Source organism: Colossoma macropomum, unplaced genomic scaffold (assembly GCF_904425465.1).
Source record: "Colossoma macropomum unplaced genomic scaffold, Colossoma_macropomum, whole genome shotgun sequence".
Taxonomy (NCBI): domain Eukaryota; kingdom Metazoa; phylum Chordata; class Actinopteri; order Characiformes; family Serrasalmidae; genus Colossoma; species Colossoma macropomum.
In genome coordinates this window covers 5,900,837-5,912,641 of record NW_023494792.1, presented here as the reverse complement: position 1 = coordinate 5,912,641, position 11,805 = coordinate 5,900,837, and the positions used below count along the sequence as shown (strand labels likewise).

General features: G+C 39.9%; 3 protein-coding genes across 3 annotated transcripts in view; all 3 read right to left on the bottom strand.

Moving 5' to 3' along the window:
* Positions 1-11,805, bottom strand: part of LOC118811457 (protocadherin gamma-A11-like) — a 192,282-nt gene that overhangs the window by 154,920 nt on the left and 25,557 nt on the right. The window lies entirely within an intron of this gene.
* On the bottom strand, positions 3,134-6,645 carry LOC118812678 (protocadherin beta-16-like). The gene is made up of 3 exons (XM_036577801.1): positions 6,444-6,645; positions 5,378-5,584; positions 3,134-3,876 (listed from the first exon to the last, which is right to left on the bottom strand). The coding sequence occupies exons 1-3, from the start codon at positions 6,643-6,645 to the stop codon at positions 3,134-3,136; spliced, it is 1,152 nt and encodes a 383-aa protein (XP_036433694.1).
* On the bottom strand, positions 8,337-10,951 carry LOC118812677 (protocadherin beta-16-like). The gene has a single exon (XM_036577800.1). It carries the CDS (start codon positions 10,749-10,751, stop codon positions 8,337-8,339), a length of 2,415 nt encoding a protein of 804 aa, XP_036433693.1. The 5' UTR covers positions 10,752-10,951.

Here is an 11,805-nt window from a genome sequence, read left to right as displayed (position 1 = left end):
ACCGCGAAGAAATTAATCAAAAATAAGTCGTTTACTTACAAGGTAAAATGCACATATCCATTCGCCAACAGTCGCAGAGCACAATCACTACCGGTACCATAAAACAGTATTTCCGATAAAGCGAACCTACGGTCTTCACTTGTTTTTCGCAAGTTATTTAATGATCGTTTAATGATCACTTAAAGGTAATATTAGATCAAAGGCCTGAACACGTTAATGAACCTGGTAAAATAATAAACCATCAGAAATAAAAAAGCCATAAATCAAAAACCGAATTTCTTTGAAAGAACAGCGCTGGGGCAGTTGTAAATACAGAATGACTTTTTTGTTGAATGACTGGCATTAACTACTAACTTCAAATTATTAATTTTTTAATATAACTATTTTATTTGTAGTATGTTTTCCAGCTACATACAGTGTTCCAGCAGATTACTCTGCTCTCAAAGTTACACGATGCTGACCAATACTACCTGATTTACATGTCATATGAGTTTCTTCAATACAGATCTCTACAGTGTGGGATATGCTGACCAATGCTCCCTCCAAACTGATCTAACATGAAGAAATGTTTCAAATTTCGCCTTGTAGCAAACTCTGAGTTGTGGGACTTTGTAGCACTGCATGAACGATTACCAAAATGTGGTATAAAGGTAAACATTTTACAGAGTGTTTCATTAAATATACACACATTTCAGCCAGACTTTATTTCGATGGTCCCCTTCAGATGCTCTACAGACACTTAAATCATTAACAAACTTTCTGGTGATAATCAGTATCACTAGGACAGCTTTTTTACATCTTCGCAATATTGCCAGAATAAGAAATGCCTTATCGCTGCATGATGCAGAAACATTAGTACATGCCTTTATTACTTCAAGGCTAGACTATTGTAATGCACTACTGTCAGGATGCACCAGCAGGAATTTAAGTAAACTTCAACTAGTTCAAAATGCTGCAGCCAGGGTTCTCACTAAAACTAGAAATTTTGATCATATCAGTCCAGTTCTATCATCACTTCATTGGCTGCCTGTTAAATTCCGTATTGATTACAAAATTCTTTTATTGACGTATAAAGCCCTACATGGGCTCGCTCCTGAGTACCTGCAAGACCTTATTTCCCATTACGAGCCACCATGATTACTCAGATCACAGAGTGCTGGCTTTTTAATAGTTCCCAGAATTCAGAAGGTTTCATCTGGGGGAAGAGCCTTTTCTTATAAAGCCCCCAAACTATGGAATGATCTTCCAGAAAATGTTCGGGACTCAGACTCAGTCGCAATCTTCAAATCTAGGCTGAAAACTCACTTGTTTAGTTTAACTTTTGGTAGTTAATGTTTCCCCTTAGATAAAGGCAGCAGATCCAGGCGTCCACGGACGCAGGGAATTATAGTAAACTGAGATGCTGGTGCTGTCATCCTGCTGCTCGCACGCGATCACTCAGGTTTGTGGACGGTGGAGTGGAGGGATGCCAAATTGTTTCAGGGTGCTCCCGTATCTGTGTGCCCTTTTGGTTCTCTCCTTTTAGTTAAGCTGTTATAGTCAGATCTGCCAGAGTCATTAGCCACACTCTGGAAATGTTTTACATATTATTATACATACACCCATACAGAACTAAACTCCATCTCCCTACCTTTTTTCCGAGTAAACGACTGCCCACCTGTCCGGCCGGACACTGATGGACAATTGTCTGTCAAGCTCTCCTGCTACCCGCTTCAGAGCAGTTGCCCACGCGCCAGTTACCGCCACCTGCCTTGGACTGGCTGCCCACCCGACACTGAAGTGGACTCCTAACTATTATTACTACTACTACTATTAATATTAGTAGTATAATAATTTTGTAGGTAGTTTGACCAGAGGAGGATGGGTCCCCCCTTGTGAGCCTTGGTTCCTCCCAAGGTTTCTTCCCCAGCTCTGAGGGGGTTTTTCCTTGCCACTGTCGCCCCTGGCTTGCTCACCTGGAGGATTTACATTTCATGTTAAAACTTTGTCCTTAATGGATTTCTGTGAAGCTGCTTTGTGACAACATCAGCTGTAGAAAGCGCTATACAAATAAATTTGACTTGACTTGATTACCAACAACATTATGGTCAGGTTCAGGGTTAGGAGTAGTTGTAGGTTTTGCCTTAAGGTTAGATTTAGGGTGAGATTCAGGGTTAAGGATAGATTTAATAAAAATTTTCATACTAAACTTGAAGTTCAGTTGCATTTACTGGAAATTCAGTTGAATGTTACTTACAAACAAACTGAGCATTTACAAAGCATCTACAGTGGACCATCCAAATAAAGAGTTACCCACATAACAAATAAAATATGATTGTGTCATATTAGTTCAACAGCAATAAAACATACATATGCGAGATAATGGGTGACTTATAATAAACCCTGAGTTACTGTAACAAGAATGCTAACAGGTATACAAAGTATTCATTTTAAATAGATAAACTTTTCAAAAAAAGGTGCATAGTATTCATTCATGTATGACTGCAAACTAAAAAAGTAGCTATGCAGAAATAATAGATGATAGTAGCTGGGCAGAGATGAGATGTCACTCATTCAGTGACAGACAAGGATGTGACACATCAAATCATTAAAACTTATAATGAGCTGGAACTTACTCAAAGAAATCTTGTCTGTCCAGTACATACTACACAAAAATGACCTAATAAGACATTAACTATGTCAAATAAGCGTTTCAAAATTACTCTAAAAGCTATTATTCACCATCAAGCTGAAATTAGTTTTTAACAGAAAATTACTGTAAGCAGCCGATTGATTTAGTGGACAAAGAAACAAGGGAGCTAAAGAATTTGCACAATGAACAAGCGTTGTAAGCATCTGAACAACAAAAAGCATTTGAATGACCAAATATGAAGAATATAATTCATTCATGGCACAAGACCTGCACTTTGAAGATCTTCCAAACATAATCCAATAATATTGAATATTTACAAAAACTATGCTCCAAAAGGTGCAAATATTTCAAACTATTTTGGTTGCTGTGAATAATACTGAAGTGTATTTAAATGAGTTTAAAATGCTTGAGGCCACTCATATGAACACATATATCTAAACAAACCATGCATAAAATGTAAGCCAATCAATAATGGGTTATGACACATATATAACAAGCAGTTTAAGACTGGAGGCGACAAAGAGCATATTTGGCACATACCATTGAAGAATCATTAGTTTCCCCATTAAGGCCTTCAAGATCATTTAGAGATGACTGAAATTTAAGGGTTTCATCAGCTGGCAGAGTTCCCTCATTGTAAGATGTGACGAACTTGAAGTCACTGGTTCGTGATCCTGTGGTCAGATATGCATCATAGTTGTAGGTGCTGCGGAGAGTTCCCGCTCCCTCCACCTCTGCGTAATTTGGAGGGAGATACGCGCTGGGAATGGCCACAGCTCCATCAAACAGCAGTCTGGGCTTCCTCCTGTGACAAAACCTCACAGCCAGGATGATGATGATGAAGGTGAGGAAGAAAGTGGAGACGGACACCAGCGCGATGATCAAATAAAAAGTCAGTTTGGAGCTGCTCTCATCATAAGACATGTCTTTCAGTTCAGGAATCTCAGCCAAGTTATCAGAAACAAGTAAATAGATGGCGCAGGTTGCAGAAAGTGAAGGCTGTCCGTTATCTTTGACTGAAACAATGAGATTCTGCTTTGTACTGTCAGATTCAGAAATGTCCCGCTGCGTCCTGATTTCTCCACTGTGCTCACCAATAGTGAAAAGTCCTGGATCAGTCGCTTTCACTATGTGATAAGAAAGCCATGCATTTTGACCAGAGTCCGCATCCACTGCGATCACCTTGGACACCAGAGAGCCTGACTGGGCAGCTTTGGGCACCATCTCAGTCATGAAGGAGTTTCCTTCCGGAGAGGGGTATAAGATTTGTGGAGAGTTATCATTCTCATCACTTATGAAGACGCTCACAGTCACGTTACTGCTGAGTGGAGGAGAACCGTTGTCTCTGGCTAAGACGAGCACTTTGAAACTTTTCAACTGCTCATAATCAAAAGACCTCACTGCATGGATAACACCTGTGTCTCCATTAATGGATACAAATGAGGACACTGGAGCACCACTGACATCAGAAGGGAGAAGAGAATAAACTACAGTACCATTCTGTCTCCAGTCTGGGTCTGTTGCTGCTACTGTACAAACAGAGGAGCCTGGTTTGTTATTTTCTTTCACATGAGCGCTGTAAACCTGCTCCTCAAATACAGGTGGATTGTCATTCACATCAGCTACTGATAAATGAATAGTTTTATAGGAAGACAAAGGTGGAGAACCTTCATCAGTAGCAGTGATTGTAATGTTATAATCAGATACGAGCTCTCGGTCTAATTCATCTGTTGTCACCAGCGAGTAATAATTTTTAATGGAAGGAACGAGTTTAAAGGGAACATTTTGCTGAAGTGAACAGTGAACCTGTCGATTATTTCCAGAATCTCTGTCCTGAACATTAATGATTCCCACCTCTGTACCAGGTAAAGTGTTCTCAGCTATAGGGCTATTCAATGATTTGATAACTACGACTGGGGCATTGTCGTTCACATCTATAATGTCAATATGTAGATTAGAGTAAGAAGCTAACCCCGCCCCATCCTTTGCTTGTACACGAAGTTCATAAGTGGACTCCTCTTCATAATCAATTAGTCCGACTACTTTAACTTCCCCCGTTTTAGAATCGAGGGAAAACAGTCTAGTGTAGTCTTCAGATACATGACCAAACTCATACGTCACCTCACCATTGGCACCTTCATCTGCATCTGTAGCGCTCACTGCAGCAACTACAGTACCTAGAGGTGAATTTTCAGGCAGACTGACTTTATAAACGGACTGACTAAACACTGGAGCATTATCATTAGCATCCAGTACAGTGACGTGTATGGCTACAGTACCTGATCTCGGTGGAGTCCCACCATCAACTGCAGTGAGAATCAGTGTTATTTCCTTCTGCTTCTCGCGATCTAACTCCTTATTAAGTATCAGTTCTCCATATTTTCCCCCAACCGTGTTTGTTTGGACAGATAAAGCAAAGTGTTCATTGTTTTCCAATACATAGCTTTGTACTGTATTCTCTCCTATATCTGCATCGAGTGCTTCATCTAACAAATATCGACCTCCTTTGTAAGCTAATTCAGGAATTTCTAATTTAATTAATTCTTTTTTAAACTGAGGTGAATTGTCATTGATATCCTGTACATGAAGGCTAACACGTTGTAGCTCTAAAGGACTCTCCAACACAAGCTCTGCCGTGATCACGCATGAAGCCTTTTTCCCACAAAGACCCCTCTCTGTCAATCCTTTCTGCAACAGTCAGTTCTCCAGTATTCACATTAATGTCACAGTAGCGTTTTCGGTTACCTTCAGTATCAATACGAGCCTTACGAGCTGCCAGTCTGTTCACATCGAGTCCCAGATCCTTGGCTATATTTCCAATCACAGATCCGCGTTTCATCTCCTCCGGAAAAGAATAGCTCACATCTCCAAAGGCGGTACGCGCCACCATGACGAACAAACAAAAGCCCAGAGTGAGACCAGCAGCAGAAAAGCCTTTTCTCACCCATTTCTCTAAGGTTAGACAAGCCAGTTCAGTGATGCTTATTTCCGCGTGTACATAAAGGATTATTCGGGAATGTATGATCCAACCAAGAAGAAAAACCCTTAGAAAGGAGGAACAACAGTGATTCAGCGCCCGTCGACGGTTTCCTACAACAAGGAGGAGCGACAGCGTTGAAAGTGACATAAGCAGGAGGTGGAGAGAGCGCTGAACGTGTCTCCACAGAGCTTTGCAGGTGAACAGCGACACTACGAGTCACAACGAGAAACTGCATGTAGCCGCGACCGTACTGAAAATATTCATACATTTAGAAGATTAATTAAACACCCAATCGGTTTTCATATTGTAATGTCACCAGATTAAGACATAATGATGTATTTGCCACTACCGAAGCTGTTATTCAACGCCTCTAGATAAACTGTCGCATAACGTGAAAGAACTGTTCAATAATGACTCTCAAACCACAGTCTACTTAAAAATGAATAGGAAAAATGGTGCAGCACCGTGGACAGCGCCAGCGTAAAACTACTGGGAAGTCATTTATCAGAGTAAAAAAAAAAAAGTCGTTTACTTACAAGGAACATGCACATATCTATTCACCATGATCAGTAGATCACAATCAATACCGGAAACAGTGCAAAACAAACGTAAAACAGTTTTTTTAGACATAGCAAATAACCAGTGTTGAATTGTCATTCACATCGTCAATGCTTAATATTATTTTGTGTATTTCTAGCGGATTCTCCAGCACCAGTTCCTGTGTTAAAACGCAGGAACCCTTTTTTTCACAAAGCCCCTCTCTGTCAATCCTTTCCGCTACAGTCAATTCTCCAGTATTCACATTAATGTCGCAGTAACGTTTTCGGTTACCTTCAGTATCAATACGAGCCTTACGAGCTGCCAGTCTGTTCACATCGAGTCCCAGATCCTTGGCTATATTTCCAATCACAGATCCTCGTTTCATCTCCTCCGAAAAAGAATAGCTCACATCTCCAAAGGCGGTACGAGCGAACATGAAGAACAAAGAAAAGCCCAGAGTGAGACCAGCAGCCGAAAAGCGTTGTTCCTGCATTTTGACGCATGTACATCAAAGAGTATTCTAAAACATCTGATCCAACCAAGAAGAAAAACCCTGAAATGGAAGACCAATAACTGATCTGTACAGCGCCGTCGATGGTTTTCTACAAAGAGGAGAAGTGCCAGCGTTGAAAATGACGTAATAAGCAGGGGAGGAGAGCAATGTATGTGTCTCCAAAAAGCTTCGCTGGTAAACAGCGACACTAAGAGTCACAATGAGAAATTGCATAAAGCGGTGAAAATTCCGATATGACGTACACGGAATGAGAAATATAAAAATGGATTAGTCTTTGCGTTCGGTTATTTGTCCTAAAAATAAAGAAACAAACAAAAAAATATGATTGAAATGAATTAACCATGTTCAGTCATTACATCAAAAACAATAATTTGATCATTCACTGCCAGAAAATACTGATTTACACACCTTTAATAACCACCGCAAACAGCATGCACATCGCCATATAGAAAAAAACAAGCCTATATATATATATATATATATATATATATATATATATATATATATATATATATATATATATATATATATATATACATACGAAAAAAGTGCCTATAGCATCGTCCTGTGACAAATGTCTATTTAAATATCTCTTCCTTAAAAATACATTATTACACTGCACAGCATTCGTTTTGTCCTACATTTTACTTTTGTTAGATCTGGTCTCAATGAACTCATTGGTCAATTTCTAACTTGTGTTAAAGAAGATTTTAACGCCCAGAAAAGGTGTGTATATTGCTTATTAAAATCTTGATTTGATAGATTTCAGAAAAATGAAACCAAAAATTTAAGACTAAAAATAATGCAAAATACAAACTAAAATATTCCCCACACTGCCAATGAATAACAACAAAAAGCACGTGACAACAAGCAGTTTAACATTTCCAATGAACTTCTGTACTGTTCCACTTTAAACTTTGCTAAAATTACTTTGATTCAGTATAAGAACAAAATTCTAATTGGGTCAAAACAAAAAGTTAGTGAAGCAACAAAGAAAGAATGTGCAGTAAAAGAAAAGGAAAGAAATGAAGCTCTGTGGACAACAAAACGTGCTTTTAACGGATAATAGCTATTGTAGAGTACAGTGCGCTTCAAACTGTTATTGGAGAGATGTGGCCCAACGAACTGGTATTCTCAAAAATCACTTCTGTTTTCTGCGAAGTGTAAATCTTTCAGATGAACTAATGTGCAATAAAGAAAAATAAAAATCTCACAGATAAACGTACATTTAAATGATTTAGCCGACATACATGGCAGTCTTTCTCGATGCGGGAAACACTAAGATGCAGAGAAGAAATGACAATCGTTGCTGTGAGGGTCAATCCAGAAAACGTCTGTACCTATGAAACCACGTTCACACTGACCTATATGAATTTATTTCTATCAGCCACAATTGTTGTCGAAAAAACAAGACTGCGAACTTTGCCTTTTAGTCTCGAATATGCATCATGAAACAGATCACAATCGATAATTCAGGATCAAGAGATAAGTTATGATAGGTAAATGACATTTCAATGACACCACAATAAAAGCCACCATTCTTACCCCTCCACCACCGGAAAAAGAGAAAAATGACTTCTGCATTTTGTCTGCTGTGGGATGGCTTTGCATATGACCTGATCTACGTTTATAACAAACAGGAACACAAACACAACTTAGAATATAAAGGACTATACCTGAGAATCATTCACGGAAATGACCAGTCTCTCAAGATCATCAACAGACGTTCGAGTCTTCTTTACAGTCAGGTCAGCAGGCAGGGTTCCTCCTTCATTATATGAAGTGATGAATTTGAAGTCACTGGTTCGTGATCCTGTGGTCAGATATGCATCGTAGTTGTAGGTGCTGCGGAGAGTTCCCGTTCCCTCCACCTCTGCGTAATTTGGAGGGAGATACGCGCTGGGAATGGCCACAGCTCCATCAAACAGCAGTCTGGGCTTCCTCCTGTGACAAAACCTCACGGCCAGGATGATGATGATGAAGGTGAGGAAGAAAGTGGAGACGGACACCAGCGCGATGATCAAATAAAAAGTCAGTTTGGAGCTGCTCTCATCATAAGACATGTCTTTCAGTTCAGGAATCTCAGCCAAGTTATCAGAAATAAGTAAATAGACGGCGCAGGTTGCAGAAAGTGAAGGCTGTCCGTTATCTTTGACTGAAACAATGAGATTCTGCTTTGTACTGTCAGATTCAGAAATGTCCCGCTGCGTCCTGATTTCTCCACTGTGCTCACCAATAGTGAAAAGTCCTGGGTCAGTCGCTTTCACTATGTGATAAGAAAGCCACGCGTTTTGACCAGAGTCCGCATCCACTGCGATCACCTTGGACACCAGAGAGCCTGACTGGGCAGCTTTGGGCACCATCTCAGTCATGAAGGAGTTTCCTTCCGGAGAGGGGTATAAGATTTGTGGAGAGTTATCATTCTCATCACTTATGAAGACGCTCACAGTCACGTTACTGCTGAGTGGAGGAGAACCGTTGTCTCTGGCTAAGACGAGCACTTTGAAACTTTTCAACTGCTCATAATCAAAAGACCTCACTGCATGGATAACACCTGTGTCTCCATTAATGGATACAAATGAGGATACTGGAGCACCACTGACATCAAAAGGGAGAAGAGAATAAACTACAGTACCGTTCTGTCTCCAGTCCAGGTCTGTTGCTGCTACAGTACAAACAGAGGAGCCTGGTTTGTTATTCTCTTTCACATGAGCGCTGTAAACCTGCTCCTCAAATACAGGTGGATTGTCATTCACATCAGCTACTGATAAATGAATAGTTTTAGAGGACGATAAAGCTGGAGAGCCTTCATCAGTAGCAGTGATTGTAATGTTATAATCAGATACGAGCTCTCGGTCTAATTCACTTGTTGTCACCAGAGAAAAATAGTTTTTGAGGGACGGAACAAGTTCAAATGGAATGTTTTGCTGAACGGAGCACTGAACTCGTCCCATATTCTCAGAGTCTCTGTCCTGTACATTAATGATTCCCACCTCTGTACCAGGTAACGCATTCTCAGAGAGAGGGTTGTTTAATGATTTAAGAACTATAATTGGTGCATTGTCATTTACATCAGTAATCTGTATTATTACTTTACAATAAGACTTTAAACCCGATCCGTCCTTTGCTAAAACTTTCAGTTCAAATGTTGTTTCTTCTTCAAAGTCAACCAAACTTTTAACAGTAATTTCTCCACCATCTTTATGAAGGGAAAACAATTCCTCAACTCTCTCAGACCCCTGACCCAGAGCATAAGTGACTTTCCCATTCTGTCCCTCATCTGCATCAGTAGCGCTCACAGTAACCACTACAGTGTCTAGAGGAGAATTTTCAGGCAGACTGACCTTATAAACAGACTGACTAAACACTGGAGCATTATCATTAGCATCCAGTACAGTGACGTGTATGGCTACAGTACCTGATCTCGGTGGAGTCCCACCATCAACTGCAGTCAGAACCAATGTTAGCTCCTGCTGCTGTTCACGATCCAGTTCTTTTTCTAATACCAGCTCACTATACTTGCCACCGTCCATGCTTGACCGGACATTTAAAACAAAATGCTCATTTGTTTGGAGAGAGTATGAATGAACAGAATTCTGTCCGATATCAGCATCGACAGCTTCATCTAACAGAAATACTGCACCTTTATATGCAGACTCAGCTATTTCAATTTCTATCAAGTCAATTTTAAAGCGTGGTGAATTGTCATTTATGTCTTCAATACTTAACATTATTTTGTGTATTTCTAGCGGATTCTCCAGCACCAGTTCATGTTTTAAAATACATGAAGCCTTCTTTCCACAAAGCCCCTCTCTGTCAATCCTTTCTGCTACAGTCAGTTCTCCAGTATTCACATTAATGTCGCCGTAGCGTTTCCGGTTACCTTCAGTATCAATACGAGCCTTACGAGCTGACAATCTGTTCACATCGAGTCCCAGATCCTTCGCTATATTTCCAATCACAGATCCGCGTTTCATCTCCTCCGGAAAAGAATAGCTCACATCTCCAAAAGCGGTACGCGCCACCATGAAGAACAAAGAAAAGCCTAGAGTGAGACCAGCAGCCGAGAATCCCTTTCTCCCCATTTCTGTAAAGTCAGCCACGTCAGTCTAACGATGCGTATTTCCGCGTGTGCACAAAGGAATATTCAACAATGTCTGGTCCAACCAAGAGGAAAAACCCAAAAATGGAATAATTATAATTATTCACCCACGACCGTCGACGATTTCCCACAAGGAGGACCGAGCGCGTTGAACGTGTTACAAAAGCAGGGGGAGGAGAGAGCACTGAGTGTGTCTCAAAAGAGCTTTGCAGGTCAACAGCGACACCGCGAGTCAAAACAAAAAACTGCATGTTGTGTTAATTGAAAAAGATAATTTCATTATTGTAATCAGTTTTTCGGTTAAAAATGAATGAAATCAGTACTGACGATGAAACACAAATTAATTTACAGAGAAATTGTTGTACTTAACAGATATTAAATAAAACTTTGATCATTTAGTGCTTATAAATAAACTGTCACACCTTCCTTAGAACAGCCTCAAACCACATCTAATTACAACGGAGTGTAGCAGCACCATGGACAGCGCCACTGTGAAAAACACAAATACAAATTCATCACTGAAAGAAAAAAAGGCACAGACTGTCGGTTCCACATGAATGGAATGTATTACTTCAAAACATTTTTCTTTCTTTCAGTTTACTCACTTTTGGCAATAACTGAGATGATGCAATACATATTTTATTTATGTGGAACCGATGTCTACATTTGAGTCTAGGAAAATCAGTGTACCCCACCCGCCGCCCCCAAAAAAGCATTTCGCTCAGTTCAATTAAATAACAATTTCTAAAAGCAGAAATTTCTACAGTTTCATCGGTCTCTTATTTTTCTGCGTAAATCTGAAATAAGTCTTGCCAACATGATTACCTATAACATTTTTCAACCTGTGAGTTGACAAAAACGTTGCAGTGCCCTAAAAAAGGATGGATGTATCGCTTTCTGAGATTCCAAGCATGACAGAATTTACACAAAACTTAGAAAGCTAAGGACACAAGAAGCAAACATCTGAACCGACCTCCGCTGTTTTCCAAAATTATTAGACAGGAAATTCTTATCTGAAACTATCTAGTTAGTGTAAG